Source organism: Notamacropus eugenii, chromosome 2 (assembly GCF_028372415.1).
Source record: "Notamacropus eugenii isolate mMacEug1 chromosome 2, mMacEug1.pri_v2, whole genome shotgun sequence".
Taxonomy (NCBI): Eukaryota; Metazoa; Chordata; class Mammalia; order Diprotodontia; family Macropodidae; genus Notamacropus; species Notamacropus eugenii.
Window position 1 is genome coordinate 536,129,720 of NC_092873.1, and position 23,631 is coordinate 536,153,350.

The following is a 23,631-nucleotide window of genomic DNA, read 5'->3' on the forward strand; positions in this document are numbered from 1 at the left end:
TCCTCTAGAAACATATCCCCTTTTATTTCTTTTATTTAATAATTTTTTTATTCAATTTCAACTTAAAGTGAGAAAAGAAAAGAAAAAAAGAACATTGTCACATACTCAACAGAACATGAGAGAGGGTTCAAGATAAAACAATAAATTTCCATTTCAAGAAAACCTAACTAATAAATACTAGATACTGTTTTCAAGGCTGCCCCTCTGGTCGTGGCTTCCTGGCAGGTTTTCTTTTGTCCTCTGCTGTGCACTTTGTACTGTACTTTTTCTCCCTACCTCCCCCCGCCCTAAAGAAGATTACAATTAAACACGGATATAGAAAGATACATGTACACAGATCTCTATAAACATACATGCACACAGACATACACATACACATACGCACACATTCACACACAGACACACACAGACATACACATACACACATACACACACACACACACACACACACACACACACACAAGACTGCTCTAGGGTTATTTCCTTCTCTCATCTGTCTCTCTGAAGGCACACAGCACCTGCCTTCATCGGCTCAAGTCTAGCCATTTCTTCTAAATCAACCAGTTCATCAGCCCTCAGACCTAAAGGACCATTCCAGTCCAGTCACATTCTGTCGAAGAGATTATCTGTGAAAGGATTTTCCCCAATTTTCTGCCTTCCCTCTAGTTCTGGCTACATAAGTTTTATTTATACAAAAAAATCTCAATTTAAAATAATTGAAATTATCCATTTCACACTTCAACAATGCTCTCACCTTAAGGTCAGATACTACTGAATCTGCTTCCTTTATATCTTTTTTTTTCTACTTGTTTCCTTGAAATTCCTGACCTTTGGTCCTTCCAAAGAAACTATTATTTTTTCTAACTCAGTAAGATAATTTTTTTGGTAATTTAATTGGGATGGCAATGAATAAATAGATTAGTTAGGTAAAAAATGCCATTTAAAAACATTATATTGGCTCTACCTATCCATGAACAGTAAACATTACTCCATTATCTAGATCTGGGCTTTATTTATATAAAGAGTGTTTTATGTTTTATATTCATACAGTTCCTGTGTCTGTCTTGGCAGGTATACTCGCAGGTATCTTAACACTAATAATTTTAAATGGTCTAAAACAATATTAAGTAATATTGCTGAAACATTGTTCAGTTTCCCTATTTTTCTCTTTGATTAAATCTTTTAGCTTTAATTTTGCCTAAGATCATAATTACTGCTCATGCTTTTTTGACATAATAAATTCAGCTCTAGTCCTTTATCTGTGTCTCTCATTTTTATAGTGTCTCCTCAAAGCAACATATTGCTGAATTCAAATTTTTAATCTGCTACGCATTCCTCTTTTATGGGTAAATTCATTCCATTCACACTGTAAACTATAATTATTCGTTTTCCTCCTCATTTTTCCACTCCATCCTTCTCACCCTATTTACCCTATCCTTTCACTCCTCTGCTTTACTTCTCCCTGCTACCCTGCCCTCCTATTTCTTAACCTGCCCACTTCTCTGAGTCCCTCCCTCATCCTATTCCCCTGCCCCCCCCACCTATCCCCTCACCCTCTTCTTTCTGAATTTAGAAGACTTTGATACCTTCCTAGATATGTTATTCCCTCTTTAACCCATTCCTGATAGGATTAAGGATCCAGTTCTAGCCGTCCTCCGCCCCACTAGCTTCTTAATTCTTCCTTTTATACCTCATTGGCATGAGATAATTATTCCTGTTTATCTCTCCCTACATGCTATTTTAGAATCACCCCATCATACACAGCACAGCCCAAGCCTTTCTTTCAAACTGTCCAAGTAATGATGAAAATCATAGAGTATGGAGAGAGGTAAACAATTGGACCTCATCCAGTCCCTTAGGACTGGTCTTTAATGTTTACCTGACGTTTCTCCTGGATCTTCTATGTTCACCTTAAGTTCTGCTGCTTTTGTCACAAGTGCCTCAAAGTCTTTCAGTTTGTTCAATGCCCATTTTTTTTTTGTTTTCATTCAGAATCATACTTAATTTTGCTGGCTAAGTTAACTTGGTGCTAACCCCAGCTCTTTAGCTCAATGAAACATAGTACTCCAAGACCTACATCTTTCTACTTATTATAGCTCCATGTTTTAACTGTTTATCATTGCTTGCAATATTTTATCCTTAACCTAGAGCTTTGAAACTTGGCTAGGATATTCCTAAGCCAGGTGGTGATCTGTGGATTGTTTTCCCTCTCCTCTTTGGCTTTTGTTCTAGAACTTCAGGGCGATTTTCCTTGATAATTTCTTGTGATATATCAAAATTCTTTTTTTTTAATCGCAATTTCCAGGTAGTACAACTACTCTGTTATTTCTCTTCCATTTTGTTCTCTAGATCAGTTGAGGTTTTTTTGTGATTGGATGTTTCATACTCTCTTCTATTTTTCATTCTTTTATTATTTCTTGGTGCCTTAGAACATCATTAGCTTCCTGTCCTTTTATTTCCTACAGATTTCTCTATCTGATAAAGGGCTTTCCTCTTAATGTCAGGCCCTGGATGCAGGGCAAGTCTTACATGAAGAATGCTGTATGCATACACAAAGCACTTGAGGGGTGACCACAAGTACCTAGAGGCAATGAGTGCCGTGCCAAGAACATCGGAGCCAGTTCGAGATCTTGCCTAGCGCGTCTCTGAACAATCACATGGTATCTTTTTTTTTTTTTAAATAATTATCAACTTTCTTCTGGCTCAGTTCGGGCCTTTATTTATTTATTTTTTTTGGCAGCCCTCCACTCTGGTCCCTCTCCCCTTTGCCCTGGATGCTGGTATCCCTCCCTCTTTCTGGATACCTTTTTCCCCTTTGGCCTAGAACAAAGAACCAGACTAAGCCCCAGGGACTTCTTGGTCATGAGGCTGTCCACGTGGCCCTGCTCACTTGCCATGGCTTAGTGGGGGCACCTTGAAGTCGAAGGTTTGCCTTAAATCCCCCTGGAGAGTAACAAAAACACATCGGGAGTCACTTAATAATATACTTTATTGATGAAGGCCTACAATGACAAAGCAGAGACAGCCTGGACTGGGCACCATCAGGTCATGACCAGAACTATCTTTCCTGAAGCCCCCTGGCTCTTGATGATGTCCTCGTGCGCCTGCGCGGCGTTCTCCAGCAGATAGGAGGACCCGATCACTGGCCGCAGCCAGCCCATCTCCATGCCAGCCAGCAGCGCAGCCACAGACTGCAGGAAATCGTCCTATGGGAATGCAAAGGTTCAGTGCCATCTACACAGGAGCAAAGGTGTTCCCAGACATAAAGGAACACAGGAGACCTCTAGGCGAGGGGGTGCAGGCTCCTTCATGACCCAGGGGATTTAATACATTTTGGGAAGAGACCCACAGGCTTCTAATGCAGACCGCCTGCCTCTGCATTCACATGAAGAGGTGTGGGGGCACTTACCCTGGGGGAAGAAAATAAGGAGACTCCGATGATGCTTGTCTCCTTCTTCATGGTGTCCCTGGGGTTTATTTCTATGGGGCCCCTGCAGCCAACAATCTGGGGCACAAAGAGGGGTCCACGTTACAGGGGGGCTCAGAAGAAGGAGGTGAGGAGACTTGAACTGTGTCCTCTGGAGAGCCCAAATACTCACTATGACCCTGCCTCCGTAGGAAAGGAGATGTAAGTCATTCTGGAGGTTGACATTTGATAGCATTTCAATGATCACGTTCACTCCATTCTCCCCAACATACTCCTACGGCACAAGGGTGCTGGTTAGCAACCCATATTAAGAGTATATTAAAGCAGCAGATTTTTCAGAGCAACCCATGCAATGGTGTCATGGTCACTAGGCTGGGCTAGCCAAGCCCCAAGGACAGAGGACTCAGAGAGCCTCGCCAAGCATTCCAAGGGGGACACACAGGAGGCCCCTCGCAGTTGGAATCACCCCCTCCCCAACCTAGGCCTAGTAGAACCTTAGAGCTAACAGTGTCTAGTGGGAGCCTCTAGACCTTGTGACAGAGTTGAGAAGTCAGGATCCCAGTTCTACACATGTGGCAAGTGAGGCTCAGTCAGGTCTGAGGGCATCCCCCTAGCTCACAAATGTTTATCGAGCACTCAGAACCAAAAGAGAAGCCTCCTGCCTGTGGCTGAACCTGTCGTACCTTGTGTTCTGGGCCCACTGACAGATGATAGATGCACAGGCCCCTGGGGGCTCCAGCCTCCACAGTGGCGCCCGTCACTGCCATCTCGTGTTACTGGGTGAAGCAGTGAGTCCTCAGCGATGCTGCCCTCTTGTCCCCAGAGCTTCCCTTCCCTTCCCAAAGTCCCCAGGGCCAAGCAATGAGGGTGAGGTAGTGACTTGTGACCTAGCCAGTCCTACTTTGAGTCAGTGTGAATAAGCATTTATTTGGGCAGCACAGAATCCAGCCTCAAGCACTGACTAGCTATGTGACCTTAGGAATATCACTTCTGCCTGCCTCAGATTTCCCAGCTGTAAAATGGGGCTAATAAAAGCACACCCTCCCAGGGATGTCATGAGGACCAAGGAGGGGACGCACTGAGCACGGGGTCTGGCACACAGTAGGAGCCATAGAAATGCTAGCTATTATTATCACCATGACAACTACTACATGCCAAGACAAGGAGAAGCCAGTTAGCCCCTGCCCTACCCTCACCCCAAGACCCCACCTTGATTTTATCCATATAGTCAGGCTCACGGTGATTGAAGACCCTGTGGGCTCCGTTCTTCAGGACCATTTGCCTCCCCTCCTCCGTGCCAGCTGTGCCCAGAACTTTGAGGCCATAAGCCCTGGCGATCTGGCAGGCCGCCACGCCAACCTTAGGGGAAAAAGGATGGGTTTAGCTTCCTTACTTCCTGTCCCATGCCCATCATCTGGGGCCTAGAGTTGAGTGGCCTCTGCACAAGAAGATGGTCAAGGGAAGCATGTAGGAGACTAACGGAACTAGGGACATCTAGACCTGGCACTGATGCCGGGCTAGACTCACCAAGACCCTGCATCCTGGACACCCTGTGCTGGGAGCTTCAGGGTGACATACGCACAATCCTCCCCACACACTGGGGTTGTGGTGAAGGTGTGGCTCTGCACTTCAGGAAGAGTTGAGGGACTGCTCCTGCTCTGGGAACCCCACGAGCTGGCATGGGGTCAGAAATGGAACAGGGAAAGGGAGCTAGGGACCACGGATTGAGGACAAAGGTTGTCTAGGCCAATCCCATTTCAAAGACGGGAGGTCTGGAATAATGAGTGACGCACTCAAGGTCATACAAGTTATGGAATCAGGGTTCTAGCAAGTGCGATGAAGGTGCAGTGCAGATAGCACCAGGCCTAGACTCAAGGGGACCCGAGTTCAAATCTGACCTCAGACGCTTACCTGGGCTAGTCACTTTAGCCTTGGTTGCCTGTTTGCTGCACTGTGAAATAGGACAGTAATAAAAGCTATCTCCCAGGACCACTGTGAGGATCCAACGAGGCAATAATGATAGGAAACACTCAACCCAGGGCCTGGCAGAGCCAGCACTGTTAACATTAATTATCATTAACGATGGTCACTGACGTAGAGCTGGTGGGGCCTCGAAGGCTGTCTAGTCCAACCCGGTTAATCTACAGCTGAGGAAACTGAGGTCTGGAAGACAAAGACCTTCTGCAAATTGCTCATGTGCAGACATCAGATGCACAACTTGAACCCAGGACCTGACTCCAGACTAAGTCCCTGCACACTCCAGGAGTCACAGGTACATTCCCTACCCTTCATCTTCAGAAGGAGCAGGTGGAAGGCTTGTCGTGCTCCAGTCAGCCCTGGTGTGGTCACCCCTACCTGGGACCCTGAGCCCGGGACCCCTCCCCCAGCCTCTCTCGCTGCTGTTATCCAAGGAATCTAACCCTAACCCTAAAGGCCTGCTGTCTGCTTTTAACACTGCTGTTCAGGGGCCGGGGCTTACGAGGGTGTGGAGGATAACAGGGACTTCTGCTACACTCTCTCCTCTGATTCCTACTCGGATCTGTGTTCTATACAGAAAACAGCAAGGTGAGCTCTCTCAAAGTCCATTAGAGATTAATTGGGGCTACTGGACATGTTTCGGCCGTTCTAAGGTATGTTTAATTCACCCAAAGATAGCCGACTGAGGGAGTCAGAGAAGGAGTGCTCCTGATATGACTTATCTCTCAAACCAATTCTCAACTACACTAAGACAGCTGCTGGTGCCTCCCACAGGGAAATTATCTCCCCTTTTCTTGGTGCACCAAGTTCAGAAGCAGCACAGGCTCTGAAAGTCAGTAATCTCTGAAAAGCCTGCTGGGCTGAGCTGGGACAATAGGGGGATACCCAGCTAAGCCACTTCGGATCCCTTTGGCAGTAGACTGGGCACTGCCTGGTCACCTTGTGGGAAGATCTGACCCACAATTCCTGGTTTAATGGTATCAGCCTGGCGCTGGGAAGGTGATTGCCAGAGTCAAGTGAGCTGGGCCCTACTAACCTCCTGTCTGAAGACGCTAAGTCTTGTCTCTCAGATTCTGAAAAGTGGGGAATGCCTTCAACCAGCTGGTGACAGCAGGGCTCCTGGGGCTCTGAGTCCATGCATACTAAGCCAGTTAGCTAGCCTTCTACATGGGCAGGCAATCATGGAAGCCCATCCCCTCAGGAGCCTCATGATGGCTCAGCAGGTAGACCAAGAAGTGAACATGCCAGAAGGTGCTGGAAACTATCCAGGGCAAAGCCTGAAGGACCTTCACTGTCCACTTACCATACCTCAGAGGACCAGCTGGCCCAAGCTCTGACTGCACAGAGGCAAGAGGGAGTCCTGAGCAAAGCAAAGCCCCTGCCTTGATCAGTGCAGCCATCTGCAAAGGTCCTGGAAAGGTCAGTGCCTTGGTGAGGATCACATGACCAGGCCAGAGGCCAGAGGCCAGGAGGGAGCCTAGAATGGCCAGGCCTCATTGGCCACTAACCACCTGCTAATGCTTCAGCCAATGAGGGTTAAAAAACCAAGTTTATCTTTTCACATGAACATCAATCTGTTCTTCCTTCTGCCGCCTCCCTCCATGGAAAAGAAAAAATGTCCACGGATCAAACGTGGTCCAAGACCTCCTTTTGTGCATCGGCCACACCTGTGGAATCTACAGAGCATGCAACTGTCTTCTGGGGAAGGGACAGCTACCACCCTCCGGGAAACTGAGGAGGCAAGATGGGGAGGGCCCTGAGGCCTCAAAAATCAAAGGAAGAAACCAGAAGACTGTGCCTGTATTCAACTTGGGCATGGGGGCTTCCCATTTAACCACCTGCCTCCCCAGACCCAGCGGCAAAGGCAGGGTGTGGTCTGACCCCATGGGTACCCAGGTCCCAGCTCCCAGAGGCCCCATGTCACCCTCCAAAGAATACTCACACCTCCACTGGCCCCATGAACAAGGACACTCTCTCCAGGCTTGGCCCGGGCACTGGAACAGAGAGCACAGCTTCGATGACCTCCTGCTGGCCCCCTCCCCCAGGCACAGAGTCCAGTGGCTACTCAGGGGCTTGGCAGGAAGATCACGCCCCTGTACCTGGATGGGCAGGGCAGCTCAAAAGCTCCCAGCCCCTGACATCCAATCCCAGGATTCTGAGACAAGCCACAGCCCCACAGTCAGCAGGAATCAGAGGCAGGGCCTGACCACAATTCTGCCCAGCTCTGAACCTCTTCAGTTCTGCAGGCAGACATCTCAACCATGCTATGGCAGGAAATATGGGAGGCCTGCTCCACAAGCTAGTTTAGGGAGCACTCTGAGCACAGGGGGGACCGGCCTGACCATCTGAGGAGGGAAGACCACATGGCTGTGACCAAAAGTCACCTCCAGAAGGGGGAAGAATGTAGCCTGTGGCTTCCCCAAACCCAGGTTCAAATCCCAGCCAACACTGTGTGCAAGTTCTCAGAAGACCATGGGGTGGGGGTTGTAAAAAGCACTTTACAAATGTCAAAAAGGAGAGTGGCCAAGCCCACCCTTTTCGGGAGGGCTGCCCTCCTACCCCCACTCCTACCCCCACCTCCACCCCAGCCAGACAGGTCCTCACCTGTGTATCAGGGCACGGAAGGCTGTGAAATAGGGGATCCCAATGGCAGCACCCTGACCGAAGTCCAGATTGTCCGGTAGGGGGAAAACAGAGTGGTCATGGGCGATGGTGTACTCGGCATAGCCCCCGCTGACCGTCCTCGTGGTGAAGACCCTGTCTCCTTTCTGTTGGGAAAGACACAGGTGGGGAAGGCGTGAGGGATCCGGGACAGGCTGCACCCGTGGCAGCTGGGGAGTGACCATGCGGGCCTCCCAAGGGAGGTGGGGGGGCAGCCAGTGCCCCGGGCACAGGGAGGGGGGTGGGGCGAGATCCAGAAGAGGATGGCTATGTTCTGTTTATCTCAAAGGCCGGGGATGCCAGGGAGGGTTCTGAGCCCGGCCCGGGGGCAGAGCAGGGAGGGGCAATAAAAGGCATCTGCAGAAGGAAAACCCTGGGGCGCTACCTTCAGGTTGGCCACGCGCTTCCCCACGGCTTCCACGACCCCCGCCACGTCCGTGCCCGGAGTGTAGGGCAGGGCCGGGATGCGGTTGTAGGTCCCGGAGCGGATGTAGGTCTCCACGGGGTTGACCCCGCAGGCGTGGACTTTGATCAGGACCTGGAGGCACGGCAGGGCTGAGTCAGGGCTGGGAGCCCGAGCGCCCCCAGCGCCCCCCACCCAGGTGCCACGGCCCCCAGCGCTGTCCTCGGCCTCCCGCGCTCCCCCCACCCCCTCCAGCCCCTCCTCCGCCTCGCGCGCTCCCCCCGCCCCCCCTCCTCCTCCCATGCTCCCCCCGCCCCCCAGGTCCCCCCAAGGACCCCCGGCGCCCCTCCTCCGCCTCCCACGCTCCCCCCGCCCCCCCAGCCCCTCCTCCGCCTCCCACGCTCCCCCCGCCCCCCCCAGCCCCCCCTCCTCCTCCCGCGCTCCCCCCGCCCCCTCCAGCCCCTCCTCTGCCTCGCGCGCTCCCCCCGCCCCCCCTCCTCCTCCCATGCTCCCCCCGCCCCCCAGGTCCCCCCCAGGACCCCCGGCGCCCCTCCTCCACCTCCCACGCTCCCCCCGCCCCCCCCAGCCCCTCCTCCGCCTCGCACGCTCCCCCCGCCCCCCCCCTCCTCCTCCCGCGCTCCCCCCGCCCCCTCCAGCCCCTCCTCCGCCTCGCGCGCTCCCCCCGCCCCCCCCTCCTCCTCCCATGCTCCCCCCGCCCCCCAGGTCCCCCCCAGGACCCCCGGCGCCCCTCCTCCACCTCCCACGCTCCCCCCACCCCCCCCAGCCCCTCCTCCGCCTCGCACGCTCCCCCCGCCCCCTCCAGCCCCTCCTCCGCCTCGCGCGCTCCCCTCGCCCCCCCTCCTCCTCCCATGCTCCCCCCGCCCCCCAGGTCCCCCCCAGGACCCCCGCCCCCCCTCCTCCACCTCCCACGCTCCCCCCGCCTCCCAGGTCCCCCCCAGGACCCCCGGCGCCCCTCCTCCACCTCCCACGCTCCCCCCGCCTCCCAGGTCCCCCCCAGGACCCCCGCCCCCCCCCTCCACCTCCCACGCTCCCCCCGCCTCCCAGGTCCCCCCCAGGACCCCCGCCCCCCCTCCTCCTCCCATGCTCCCCCCACCCCCCAGGTCCCGCCCGGACCCCCGGACCCCTCCTCCTCCTCCCATGCTCCCCCCGCCTCCCACGCTCCCCCCCACCCCGCTCCCCACCTGGTTCTCCTCGGGCTGCGGCACAGGCACGTCCGTCTGCAGCTTCAGCACCTGCGGGCCCCCGAACTCGAACACCCGGATGGCCCGCATCACCTTGGGCAGCCCGGCCATGGCCTCTGTGGGAGCAGCGGGGGTCAAACCAGTGCGGACGGAGCCCGGACCCTGACCCAGACCAGGGGGCCCCGCCCCTCGCCCCACCTCTCACCCTACCCTCCGCACAACTTGGGGGGGGCTCTGGGGGCCCTACTTCACACTCGGGGAAACTGAGGCACACAACTCCCTTCAGCAGGGACCCCGGCCAGAAAGGCCCTGAGGCCCCGTGACCCTCCTCCACCCCTCACCCCCCAACCCTCGGAATCCTGCAGGGGGGTCCGGGGGTGCGCTGGAGGAGCCCCCACCTGCAAGGTCCGGCTGGCCGGGTTTGCCTCCTCTGCCACCCCGCAGCACAACTGGCTCAGCCAGAGGGCCAAGACCACGGGTCAGGGCCCAGGGCCAAGCGCCCCACGTGACAGGGGCGGGGCCCGGACACCCCGCCCCCTCCTGCCACCTGCGGCGATCTACCCCATTTTACAGACAAGGAAACTCAGAGAGGGGCGGTAAAGCCACGTGCCCATCAAGTGGGTCCTCACCGCGCAGTGCCCCGTACACCAGAGGCGGCTAATGAGTGCGTGTGGGGCTGGCCCGGCCCCCCGGGGTCCTCTCCCCCAGGGGCAGAAGAGAAGAGATCGGGAGGGGGCGGAGCAAAGAGGCGGCCCCGCCCCCAGGGCTCCCGCCCCCAGGGCTCCCGCCCCACGTGGCTGGGGGTGGGGGGAGGGCGGAGCTCCCCGGCCCCACGTGCTGGGCACCCCGCGGTAGGCCTAGCCAGCCCTCCAAGCCCTGCTCTGTCCGGCCCGGGGAGCGCGAGAGAGAACGCGGCAGAAAGTGCGGCAGAGAGCGGGGAGGGCCGCTCACCTTCCTCTCCCGGGGCGCTGAGGGCAGGAGAGTGCGGGGAGGGAGCTCCGCAAGAGGACGCGACGCTGCGGGAGGGCGGAGCCTCCAGCTCGTCCCCGCTCCGAGGCCCCGCCCCGCCAGCCCCACCTCTGCCCTCCGAGGCTCCGCCCAGAATCCGCGAGGCCTTTTGTTCCCGGGCGGCCGCCGTCCGTCCCAACATGGCGGCGCCCATGAGACCGGCTCGGAGGCCGTCGCAGAGTCGGCGTCAAGGGTCCGCGTCGGCGTCAGCTCAGGGCCTCCGCCCCGACCGGACCCGCGTCCTCATGGACCGCTCCGGCGAATTCCAGAAGTGGAAGATGCAGAGCCTGAGCAAGGCGGACCTGAGCCGCAAGGGCAGCGTGGACGAGGACGTGGTGGAGCTCGTGCGGCTCCTGAACGGCCGGGAGCAGTTCTTCACCACGAGCTCCTGCGCCGGCCGCATCCTGCTCCTGGACGGGGTGAGTGGGCCCGGCCTGGCCCGGCCGGCCTCGCGCCGCGCCTCTGCTGCCATGGCAACGGCCCGGGGCGGGCGGCGGGCGCGAGCTCCCCTCCCCCTCTCTCCCCTCCACCCCTCCCCCCACGCGCAGACCGGGCGTTGCCATGGCAACTGTGGCGCCTGCGCACGGGCGCTGTCCATTGATCCTCGCCCGGCCCCGCCCCTTCGGAGGTCCCGTGATCGGACGGGCCTCCAGGGACTTTAGGTAATTGACGTAGGCGTGGCCGGGCCGGGGGGGGGGGGCCGGGCCTCTGCTCTTGTTAAGCTCCTGCTGGGTGTGAGAGGCCCGAGGCAGGCTCCGCCCTCCTGGAGCGCCTAGGCTGGGTGTCCAGGAAGACCTGAAGATGGGTCGGGCCCGCGGGGCAGGGGGAACCGCCTGCTCTGGTTGGTTCAGTGGCCCGTGGCAGCACCCCGTCCCCCGGGGGTGTCCGGCGCCCACCCACAGGGAGGCCAGGCGTCACACGAGACCCCGGGTGGGTGTGGCAGAGCTCAGGTGGCCCCAGCTCAAGACCCTGCCCTCCTAGCTGGAGGTCCCAGTGAGACTGGGTCCCCCGTGGGAGAGGCCCCCATCCCGGGGCTCCTCGGCGCTGGGGGCCATAGCCTAGACGGACAGACAGCCGCGGAGCAGTGAGCCCGGGAGCCCCCCTGCCAGGGCCCAAGGCCCAGTGGGTGACCCCAGGCTCGGAGCAGCCACAGCCCCTCTCCAGGCTGCTCCCTGGAGGTCCTTTGGGGGGTCTGTGCCCCGCCCAGCCCCCTCTTTGGGAGAGGACCCCGGCCTTAGGCAAGCCCCCCAGCCCCTGGGAGCCTGCCTCCTCTGCCTCACTGGTCACCTCTCTGTCATGGGGTCCTTGTTCCAGGCAGGCCAGTCTGGGTGGCCCGGGCTGGGAGGGGCATTGGCCTCTGTGGATTGTCCGTATGTCCGCGGTTAGCTCCCTTGGCCCAGCTGTTGGAATCCGCCTGAGTAGTTCTGACTGGAGTGATCAAGTCCTTGCGAATGCTCAAGGATGCAATTGTTACATTTGGGAAACTAAGTTTCATTTAGTCATTCCGGTAACAATGTGTCTTCTTTAAGGGTATCAATGGCTGTGAAATCCAGAAGCAAAACTGTTCCTGGCTGCTGGTGACCCACCGCCTTTGTGACAAAGATGAGGTGGTAAGGACAGGGTACAGGGTTCCCACCTAGAGGCCACAGGGAGCTTTCACCCCAGCCCACGTTTCCGGTGCCACTTACATGAAGCCAGGCTGCACCCCTGGACAGGGAGTCTGGCTTGGAGTGTTCAGCTTCCAGCGCTGGGCTGGGAGGGGGCAGATGGTGACCACATACTGGGCCCCAAGATCTAAACCCCAAGGAACTGAAAGAAGGAGCAGGGGTGGTTGCTGAACCACTGGGAGTGGTCTTTTAAAGATCCTGGAAAATGAGACAGAGAGGGAGAGTAGGTGCAAGGGGGAGAAACAAAAAGAGAAGGGGAGGGAAGGAAAATAGGGGAAAGAAAGGGAGGGGAGAGAGAGAGAAAGAGGAGGGGAGGGAGGGAGACACAGGGAGGGACAGGGAGAGAGTGTGAAAGGGCATGGGATTAAAGGGAAAAGGCCTTACCAGTTTTCCACCAAGAAAAGAGGAGAGAGTTTACAGATGAACGATCTTGACATCAAGTGACTGGAAAGAAAACAAGAAGGTGATTTTGACCTACTTAAGATGGACTATTTCATTAGAATCTGGAGGGGGGAGGTGCTGACATAGAAGACCAGCCTTGAACCTCACCTTACCCTTCCAGCACAAAGGGCAGCTCTCTGAGGTGACAGGCTATACAGACAAGGTGTTGGCTTGTATTGGTAGACAGAATTTCCTCTCCTGGGAGTTCCCTAAAACCAATGAAATCACAGGTCCAGGCTCTGTCTCATATTTAAAAAATGCATAGTTCTCAAAATTTTTAAAAATTATTTTATATCTTATATAATAATATATGAAACATAACTTTTTAAAAAAATCTACTTCCTAGGTAACCTGACACTTAGAACACTGCTCTAGAGCAAGCCAGTTGCCATCTGGTTTCCTTGATGAATTCCATCTTGCCCATGGGCCCAGTTCTGAAATTGTCGTTGCCCTCACGGGGCGTCAGGGGAGGCCTCATCTGAGCTTTGTAGTGTAAGGGATGCTGCTCTGTAGCTGCGTGTCCCAAGCAAGCTCGGGGATGCTCAGAGCCTGCAGAGGATGACAGAGAAGGGTATCAGAGAGAAAGAAACAGAGATTTGAGGGAAGAAGGCAGACCACTGCTGATCTTGCAGGAGGAGGGGGGTGTTAGGGTTAGAGCTGGGTCAGGGGAGGGTGGCCAAGCCTGCCTGACCTCCCTCCCCCTCTCTGGCCTGCTCTTTAGCTCTCAGCTCTGAAGAAAGCCCGAGGGGACGCCGTGCTGAAATTCGAACCTTTTGTCCTTCATGTCCAGTGCCGGCAGCTGCAGGATGCCCAAGTCCTGGTAAAGCTTGGAGCCTTAGACCTTCAGTGGGCTGTGGGTGCAGCTGTGGGGGTGTTTGGCTCAACTCTGTCCCAGAGGGGAGGCTGCCGTAACTGGCCCCTTAGGGACCCGGGACCCTGGCAAGCGAGTCCTCTGCCCCCAGGGCTATCTGCCCTCTCTGGGGCTGGGCTTCACTCTTCAGTTTTCTGTGCCTGGGAAACACCATGAAAATGGCTCATGAAATGAGTTTTCTGGGGTGTGTTCAAGGGTTTTGGTTCCCGTCATTTGAACAATCACAAGGGAAGCATCCTTACAGTTTTGACTTCCAGTATTTTACATGTTCTGTCCACTCCTGGTGAGGTGCCACCCTAAGCCAACTGTGTGGACTGAGTGTGAACTGGATGGTGGCATTGTAGATGCCAGTGCTTAGCCTAGCTCATGCCTAGGCCCACCCTTGCCCGACCTTCCAGGAGTCCAGCCTCTGGGCCTCCAGACCTCAGATTGGTGTCCACATTGAGCCCATCTTTCTGGGCCCCTACTTATTCTGACAACAGCCAGTATGGAGAACTCCTGGGAGGTGGCTTTAGGGAAGTCAGGCCCGTGGGACATAGAGGAGCTGGGCTGAGAGGACACAGCGGCTCCACCACCTCTGTTCAGACCCAGTGCTGCCCATTCCTCCTCTTACTGGTGACTCAGGGATCCTCACTAATGTGGGCTGGGGGGAGGGGGGGGACATGCACTTCCCTCCTTTGGATGAGAAACCCCTCGCTGGTGGCGAGCCTTAAGGGGCCAGAATACTGAATTAGGGAGAATCCAGCACTACTCATGAAGAAATAACTCCGGGAGAGGAGAGAGCTAGGTGGGATTGGGTGTGGGGAGATAGATGTTAGAATTTCATTTATTTCGTGTCCTGCTGAAGTTAGTATTATAGGAACGTGACCTGATTAGGGTCAGCAATGGGGCCCAGTGGATCAAGGGCTGGGTTTGACACTAGGAAGATCCTAGTTCAGATCTGGCCTCAGACATTTAACAGCTGTGTGACGATGGACAAGTCACTCACCTATGAGGTGGGGACAGCTGCAGAAGGAAATGCAGAGCCATGCTGGAGCAGGCTGATAGCTTCAAATGCCGTAGCACTGCTTTAGGACAAGGCTTGCCTTGGTTTCCAGCATCAGAAATGGCCATTGGCCAAATAGGACAGATCTTTCAGGGAATGATTTCATTGAAGTCCTCACTGAGACCCTTTCAGATGTGGTGTCTTGCTGTTTCCCATACAAATACTATGAAAGTTTCTTAAACAAAATCTAAGTTGGTGACTTGTCTGTTAATGAAGCCCCAGAAACGTAGTCTCAGCGTTCGATGTTTAGCTGAGCTCAACGCAGGCAGACAAGGAGAGTCTAAAGGTCATTCTTTTTTCTTTTCTCACAGCATTCGGTGGCTGTCAGTTCTGGATTCAGGAACTCTGGCATCACCGTTGGAAAAAGAGGGAAGACGATGCTGGTACGGAGATGTTGTCATAGTCTGAGACCTTCGTGTAGAATTTTGGCAGAGAATCTTTAAGAGTGGTTAGAAGGTGGCAGAGTCTGATCTAGTGAGAATGTCTGCCTGAGCGGGCAGAGACCTCAGAAACTGTCCAGCCCAACCCAGGTGTGAGCTCAGACCCTGGGCTGGGACTTCCCAGGCCCCCAGCTGCTGTGGGCCATCCTTCACTGATTGGTTGTTTTTAGTCCCCCATGTAGTGGCCCCATGTGGGGTTTTCCTGGCAGAGACTGGAGCAGTTTGCCACTTCCTCCTCCAGCACATTTTCCAGATGAGGAAACTGAGGCAAACAAAGTAAAGTGACTTGCCCAGTGGCACACAGCTAGGAAGTTTCTGAGGCTGAATTTGAACACAGGAAGATGATGAGCCTTCCTGGCTTCAGACCTGGTGCTCTGGGCACCGTAGCGCCATCCCTTTTGGCTTGGTGCTCAGGGCACTGTGGTGCCCCTGGCTGTATCACAGTACAGTTGGCTGTTCAGCATCTTTCAGTTGCCCCCCTCCTGATGGATATTCTTCCTTTCCTCAAGTCTTGCCACTGCGCTCCCTTCACCATCCCCTGCATGTTGTGTCTCCCAATCCTACTCTGCCCAGCATTTATCTTCTCCTGGTTTAGATATGCCTGGAGGAGAGGATGGTGAGCCTAGAGTGAGGAGCACATTTGTAGCGGCCACAGAGGAGTGTTGTAGCCCATGTAGGTCTTGTTTTTATGGCCCACTAGGACCTTCAGATTATCTTCACGCGCATGCCCTGCCACACTTCCCCACAAAGGGTCTCACTAGGCTGAAGCCCAAGGGTGAGACCCTACATCTCTCCCCCTCCCGTTTCATCTTGCCCTCAAGCCTGCTGGGCTCTTTTGGATTCTTCCTCTCTTATCCAGTCTAGGACCCAGTCAGTGCCTGTGGAAGGAGGCAGCCTAGAAGCCTAGAGCCAGAGTCCCGCTGCCTCCTGAACCCTCCCCACGCACTTGGGAGCTTGTGTGCATCACTCGTGTATATATATACTTGTCATGGCCGTGTTTGTCTGTGCCTGGAGGCCAGGGCTGGTATGCATTTGCCTTCTTAGCCCTTTGGTGCCTCGTGTAGGAGGTGCTCATGAAGATCACTGCAGAGATACTGCTGTGCCTGATGTGCTGAGCTTAGCTCTAGCCTTGGGCGTTGACTTGCTGGCTTAGCCTGGGCCTCATTTTCCTCACCTGTAAAGTGGGATATAACAGGGTGTATGTGTGAGGGTTGTTGGGAAGGCCCAGTGAGAGAACATAGGAATGTGTTTAGCCTAGTTCCTGACACAGAAGAGGCACTGGGAAAGGCCAGCCGTCATGGTCAGCTGTATTGCTTAATTACTACTTGTTGATTAATTGATTGATGGTGCTTTTCTTCCGGGGCTGTTGTGGGGATCAAATGGAGGATTGTGTGTAAGGCATCCTGCAGATCTTCAGGCCCCACAGAAGTGGCGGCTTTATTAAAGCACCGCCTAGACACCAGGCTGTGCCTTGTGGGACTGGTTATGTCAGGCAGTGCCCTGCGCGCCTGTGGAGGATGGGTCACTGTGGCTGGACTGCTGAGGGAACGCCTACGGGGGCTGGAGTAAGGCCTTGAGCCAAGCCTCCGAGAGTGGGGTCAGCAGGAGAGCAGAAGGAAGAAGGACGTTTGCTCCTGGTGCCCTCAGCCTCGACTCTTGGGGCTTCCTGGCCCTGAGCCTTTTATCCCCCACCCCCTTGCCTCTGGGCCCAGCCTTGGGTTCCGGGCAGGGGTGCCCTCATAAGTCCTCATTGTTTCTAGACTCAGTTCCGGTGCCAGCTCTTCCCGAGGCCTCTCTGACCCGGCCATCCCCGAGTGGTCTCAGCCCCTTGGAGTGCGGAGGGTCCTGGCTGCAGCGTTCTCTTAGCCTTGGTTATGTGCCATGGGATGCCATTATTTAACTCTTCTGCTTTAAAGGAGCCCATCAGTCAGCCCAAGAAAGGGTTTGATAAATTAAAAAGCTCAGTCTGTGTGTTCAGTCATATCTGTGTGATCAGACACTCATTCTGGGTCTAGTTTGGGGCCTGCTCTTTGGGCTATCTGAAGGACACTTTGGACTCCGTTACTGCGTCTTTCCTTCTCCACAAGACCTAGCGTCCATGTCCCCTTCTCTAGGCTCCCTGCCACCTGGACTCTGCCAGTAACCTCAATGGCCTGGGGCCTCACTGGACCCTCACAGGAAAGGCCAGGGATTTCTTGCTCCCTCAGGGCCTGAGCTTTTCCCACTGTTTCCCCTACCTGGTTTTCCAGATTTCTCTTACAGGTAGCCCTGCTCCTGAGTCTCAGTCTCTGTTTGCCTGGGCAGAGCAAGCCTTTGGAAATGGCCCGAACAGGGAGGAACCTTCTTATGTCCTTCCAGTTCAAGCAGCCCAAGTCCAGACTCCTGTCACCAGCCCTGGTGGCAGTTCTCCTGGGGAGGAGGGGGTCTAGGGCCCTGGCGCACTTATCCTGACCTCCCCCAAATCTCTTTGTGTCCCCAGGCTGTCCGAAGTACACATGGCCTGGAGGTTCCATTGAGCCATGAGGGAAGACTGATGGTGACTGAGGAATATATTGATTTCTTGTTGAAAATAGCCAATCAAAAAATGGAAGAAAACAAGAAAAGAATTGAAAGGTATTCTCACTGCCTCCTTCCACACCATCCGAAACCTTCTAGGCCAGCTTTGAAAGTAAGAATTAGTGCTTTTTGCCCTTCAGGAGGTTGGGTCTGGAGGTTTGCTCACCATCTTCACTTATGAGCCAGGTAAGTAAAGGAACAGAGCCAGAGAAAGGTGACCACGTGCATGACCCCTCATTCTTCTGCCCATGACTCCTCAGGTGTCACCAAAACCTAATTGTGCCCAGTTTTGATAGGTAGTGAGACTTCCTCCATACTTCCCTGTTGGAAGACCAGAAGGTGGTGTGGTCTGATGGAAAGCAAGCCCTCCTTGGTGCTAGAAAAATTTGAGTTCAAGGTTTACCACTGATGTAGGTTACAAATTGTGGAACATTTATCCCTCCTTTCCTCCCTTGGGGGATGACGAAGAGACAGACAGACAAATGAAGGACACTTCAGGGGAGTGGGAGGAAGGACCTGAAGGCCTGTTCAAAGCCAAGGTCAGACTTGGGCTGCCCATTCAGCGATCACATGGCTGCCATTGATTTTAGAAGGCTATGAGCGGAAAGGCTCAAGGGAAGGAGCGTAAAGGTGGAGGCTAATCTTTCACCTGAGGGGGACGGCACAGGGTAAATGGCCCCAGACAAGAGACGGATCTTGCGCCCATCAGGGTCCTCACTCTCAGGCCAGATCCATGTCCAGTACACCAGAAAAAAAACCCTCACCTGTGTGTGCATCTCCATTTCAGCCCACAGGTTTGTAGCATTTTAAAAATGTGATGTAGGCACTGAAGCTCAGGTTACCGGACAGCCCAGACTGACAGACTTGACTGTCCTGAGCTAGCTGACACTCAAAGCCTGGGGGCAGCCCTGACCTTAACATCCACCCACTTCTCTAAGAGAAAACCCATCCATCACTGTGGGGATTTCACCTGCATTACAGAACTCTGTCTTCTTTGGGCACTTTATTTCAATTCCCTTCTGCAGTAACAATGGGCAGGCAGGGGGATGAGTCAGCCGCTCTTACCCAGTTTGGCCTTATGCTCAACAGAGAGGAAGCTGACTGGGCCTAGGGACAGGTGTGGACCGATGCATTCTGAGTGTCAGCTGATCTCACTGGCCCTAGTGTAACTCGCAAAGAAAAAGATTCTCCACTCTTGCAGGTATTTGAGTTAGAAGTCTGTGTAGGTCTTACTCCTGGTAACTGTCTCCACTCCATGTTTCTCATGTATTGACCCAAATGACTTATGATCCCCAGGGGCCAGCAGCTTTCTGGCTTTGCTTCAGTGCAGACTTCTCTCCTGGCCAGTCTGGGTTGGCGGTGTGCTGAGGACGTTTGTTGAGCCCTAGTCACCAACTCTAAAGTCAGATTCTGCTTGAGATGATACGCTGAAATCATTTTAAAAGTTTTAAAATGACAAATGCTCTCGAGAGCTGTGCTCATCATCTGACACCAGTAGAAGAAATTAACGCAGAGTCAAGAAGGCTTCAAGGTCCTGATTAGAAGATTACATGGGAATTCTGGAAGTGTGAGCGAATTAGCGGAGCTGTCTTAGGATCCGCTGTACATTCTGCCAAATGCAAAGAAAAAATAGCTCCTCAAGGCTAAAAAATACAAACTTGATGAGGGCTGCAATCAAACATTTGGTGCTAAAATGTAGCATCAGAACGTTGAGCATTCAGATGTGCATAATGAAAAAATTAAAATGATGAAGGCAAAAACCTAATGAAGAAAATCTGATTTAAACACCCAGAAGTTCTTGGAGGCCCAGAAATAGAAAGCTCAGAGAAATAAAAGAAAGGCTTGAGACTTGGAAAGATGGAGAGTGGAGCACAGCTACACGAGTGTATTAATTACTAAGATAATTTCATAGCTCACCTCAATTTAGGCTTGTAGGATCTTAGGGTGAAGTGGGAAAGGACCAAAGTTGGCATACAGTCCAATCTGGGACCATTTTAGAGATAAAGGGACAAGGGCTTGCCCAAGATGCCATAGGCCTTTGACTCCAGATCCATTAGACCACACTACCTTGTGGTGGGATTTATTAATGTGACTGAAATGAGAAGGGAAAGGCTTCTTTTGTGAGCTCTTGTGACTGACTTGCTTGGGGCCATTGGAAGAGCCACTTGGAATGAAGACTGGATTCTCATTGCGGCCTTTTCGACCTCACTTGTAAAAGCAAAGTGCTGGATGGGCATACTAGAGAGTGGCTGGGGCACCATAGAGATGACTAGTGGAGCAAAGGGGTGCCTGACACCACCTGATCCCCCCACTACTTCCAGGCCCTTCATTGACCTTGGACCCTTCTTCTCTTCCCATCTCCTCTGGGATCCTGTCAGAGAGTGCCCTTGATCCCTGATCACCAGGAACCCAGCAGTTCAATACCAGATTAGCCACTTACGCTCTCCTCAAGACTAATCCGGTATGAGACAGCCTTTCTGTGTCCTTGGTGTGCCAGAATCTGCATGCTCTGTAAGGAGAAGAGAGAGGCAAACAGTGTGGAGATGGGGGAATCATGTCTTTAATCCTTTTGTTTTCCTCACAATATAATTGGATATGCCTATATCCCATCAGTCTAAAATTTCAATATACAAATCTACATGAGCACGGCTGTCTTTGATATTAGTGAAGATTCACACAAATTCATGCCCCATTTCAGAAGCTATAGCCACTGTTGTAATGTGGTCCTGCTTTATCACAGACACTGCCCTGGCTTCCCTTCCTAAAGAGGAGCCCTTCCCCAGCCTGGCCATCACACCCACCCTCACACAGAGCTGAGTCTGTGGATAGCCCGAAAGCTTTCCGAAGCCCATCCTCCAGGGCACATGCTTCATCCCAACCTTGAGCTCCTTTAAGAAGAAATAGGCCCACGGGGGAAAAGCGGGAGAATATTGCTAGCCTGCGTTTGTCAGCTCACTTCTGTTGCACAAGTGTTTTCTCTGGAGGAGGACTTTAAGGAAGACTGAAAGGAAGGAGAGGCAGGCTTTTTGAGAGCCCAGCATCCCTCCTCCTTGAGGGTGGCTTGCATGAACAACTTCTATCTTTGCTTTCTGGCTGATGAAACTTCCTGTTGCATTTTCCCCATTGACTCTTCGGTCTGCTCCCCCAAACGCACATACACCCTTGGTGTGAATCATTAAGCCCTTTAAGGAGACGATTAATGTAAATTGCATGTCAGTGTTTAACTATGTTTATCCATGTGATTGACAAGACAGCTCTCAGGGAGTGTTCATCCTCTGTGTGTGGGTATTGGTAGAAAGTATTTCCCACCACCTCACACATGTTTCATTCTCCAGAAATGGACTGGTTAATGCAGGTAATCCAAAAACGTGACCTCTTCAGGGCTGTCTTTCAAGTAGTGATTCTAGGCTTGTTTTCTTTGGTTTATTTATCATGAGCCACTTTTCAGAGTTCAGAAAGTATGGCTAGCCACATGGAAATTATGGACATGCTGATGACCAAGTCCCTGACACTGGGCACATGGCAAGGGGCTTTGGGAGGATTTTAGAGTATGAGAGGAATAGGAAGAGACCACTGCTTCTGAGACAATATGGTCCCACTCTTCTAGAAAAGAGGAAAATGAGCCCCAGCCCGGCAGAGAAGACCAATCAGGTGAGGTATTGTTAGAGGTGGGGGTGGTTAGAAGAACCAGGTGAGGAAAGTGAAAATCTCCTTTCTCAATGCCTGAAGCATCCAGGGGTCCTTCCCTTTTCAGAATAGCAGCCCAGAGTCAACAAAGATAGACCAGTGACAGCGAAGGCACCTTTCAGGAGGATTAGAATCCAAAAGAAGAAGGATCTGTTTCCCTGATTCCCCTTGGTACAGTAGGACCAGAGGAGGTACCTCTCTGGAAACCTTTAGTATCTTAGGCAGTGAGATAGCAGCTAACGTCGATATAGTCCCTACTATGCATCTGGTACTGCTCAGAGCTTACAGGTAGGATTTCATTGAATCTTCATAGAACAATCACCCTGGGAGGTAGGTGCTCTTGTGATCCCCAGTTTACAGATGAGGAATACAAGGCAGATAGAAAAGACTTGCCCAAGGTCATGCAGCTAGGAAGTATCTGAAGCTGAGATCTCCTGGACTCTAGGCCCAATGCGCTGTGCACAGTGGTGCCTGTTAGATGCCTCAGAACTACATGAAGCTGGTATGGCCTTCTAAGGAAAAAGGAAAGGACATATTGTGTTTTATATGGAAAAGTGGAACTGGAAAGAGTGAGTCAGATGAGAAACTCCCTCCACCTTCTCCGCTTTGTCACCCTGCAACCTCAAATTTGGCCACTGCCATTACTGATGTCAGAGCAGGTTGTGAGGAATACCTTATTAGCTGAGCAACTGCATCCTCAAACATGGTTTTTGTTGTCTCTAGGTCATGTTTTCCCAGGAAACCAGTTTCTGAGAGTAGAAATCAGTGTGGAAATAGGACTCATCTTCTAGAAAGTGGTGACTGCATCTCTGGGGTATATAGAATGAAAGGCTTCTAGGTCTCGTTCTGTCCCATTTCTGGGGTACAGAGAATGGCAGCCTGTCTCCAGTTTGCCTTTGGAGCTGGGCAGGATGGGCAAAGCAACCCAGTCTTCTCGTTCCCAGGCACACCCACACACACTTTTGGGCATGCAACATTGCCTTGGTACCATCTTTAAATCACCCTCTCCAAAAGTGTGGAAGGTGGGTAGTCATGGCCTCAAGAAGCTTACTAGACAGGGTGCTGGGCCCTTCCACTCAAGAAGATAAAAATGAAACAATCCCTGCCCTCAAGAAGCTTACATTCTCTCCGGTCAAACAAAAGGTGATCTGGGGATGACAGGTTCCCAGTCCAACTCTCAAGACCATTTCTTGGCTAAAGTCGAGGAATTTTAAATTTTCTTTTAGAGTCAACACCTGGATTGGGAGGTATATTTCTTTATATCCCATTTTGTAGGTGTAAATAATGGCAAGAAACAGACGTTTTTGTGTTTGGCTTCTAGGTACATACCTAAGAAAAGAATTGTCAACTGCTCAGCATTTATGTCTGTTCGATCCTAGCAAAATATCCCAATCTTTGTCGATTGGTAGGGTCTCTTTTAGTTGTTACTATTTTCCTGACCATCTGAGATACAAGGCGGATGTTTATTTCTTGACAGGTTTTACAGCTGTCTCCAGTTGGCCCTGGAAAGGGAAGAGGCTGGTGGTCTGCATCCTGAGACAAAGAAGATGACTCATCCTGTGTACACTCACAGGAGAAAGAGAAAAACGGAAAAAATGCATCGCCAGTGGAGCTCTCCAGAGAAGCAGAAAGACCTGGAAAGTGATGAAGATAATGCGGAAATCAGTCTCAGTTTTTTCCCTGAAAATTATTAATATCTGACTTTAAAATGCCTTTGCAGGAAGACATTTTGTGACCCTTTGAATTATTGCTCTTTATAAGAGCGATTTCTTTTGCTAAGTTCTGAAATCAATTCATAAAAGCAACATTTGCCAGGTATTACTTAAGATTTTGAATGAAATGTGTTTTATGAACGCAAGCATTGTGTAAACAGCATTGCATAATGTTAGTGTGAAAGCACCTCCAGGTGAAGCCTCTCTGGACCCTTTGGCCAGTCTTTGTATGGTGTGATTTGAAGGCTCCCTCTGCCCTGATGACCTTCCTCTGAACACTTCCAAGCTTATCTCTGTCACTGCTGAAGTGGTGCCCACAACCAAAGATAGAACCCCAGAGGTGGCCTCACTGTCCTTGCTTTGGATACAGTGAGTCTCTTAAGATACCCTCCGATGGCACAAGCTTACCTGCTGCCATGTTGTTCTCTAGACTCCTATTGAACTTGCCAGCTATTAAAACACCCAGAGCTTTTTCAGATTCATTATTGTCAAGTCATCCTTACCCATCTTGTACTTGTGAAATCACGTGTATTA

General features: G+C 52.8%; 2 protein-coding genes across 5 annotated transcripts; one reads left to right on the plus strand and one right to left on the minus strand.

The window, feature by feature from the left end:
• Nucleotides 1-2,971: 2,971 nt before the first annotated feature.
• CRYZ (crystallin zeta) lies at nt 2,972-10,832 on the minus strand. Of its 3 annotated transcripts, none has more exons than XM_072649858.1 (9): nt 10,622-10,832; nt 9,671-9,786; nt 8,451-8,603; nt 8,009-8,172; nt 7,347-7,398; nt 4,637-4,786; nt 3,600-3,701; nt 3,410-3,505; nt 2,972-3,206 (listed from the first exon to the last, which is right to left on the minus strand). In XM_072649858.1, exons 1-9 carry the CDS (start codon nt 10,830-10,832, stop codon nt 3,042-3,044), a joined length of 1,209 nt encoding a protein of 402 aa, XP_072505959.1. In that variant the 3' UTR covers nt 2,972-3,041. The 3 variants fall into 3 exon arrangements, with proteins under 3 accessions (XP_072505959.1, XP_072505961.1, XP_072505960.1); XM_072649860.1 differs by having other exon boundaries at nt 10,300-10,712; XM_072649859.1 differs by lacking the exon at nt 10,622-10,832 and adding an exon at nt 10,069-10,397.
• Nucleotides 10,819-23,575, plus strand: TYW3 (tRNA-yW synthesizing protein 3 homolog). 2 transcript variants are annotated; one of them, XM_072649862.1, is made up of 6 exons: nt 10,819-11,097; nt 12,208-12,288; nt 13,508-13,606; nt 15,014-15,085; nt 17,622-17,755; nt 22,863-23,575. In XM_072649862.1, exons 1-6 carry the CDS (start codon nt 10,819-10,821, stop codon nt 23,077-23,079), a joined length of 882 nt encoding a protein of 293 aa, XP_072505963.1. In that variant the 3' UTR covers nt 23,080-23,575. The 2 variants fall into 2 exon arrangements, with proteins under 2 accessions (XP_072505963.1, XP_072505964.1); XM_072649863.1 differs by lacking the exon at nt 10,819-11,097 and adding an exon at nt 11,426-11,608.
• Nucleotides 23,576-23,631: the final 56 nt, after the last annotated feature.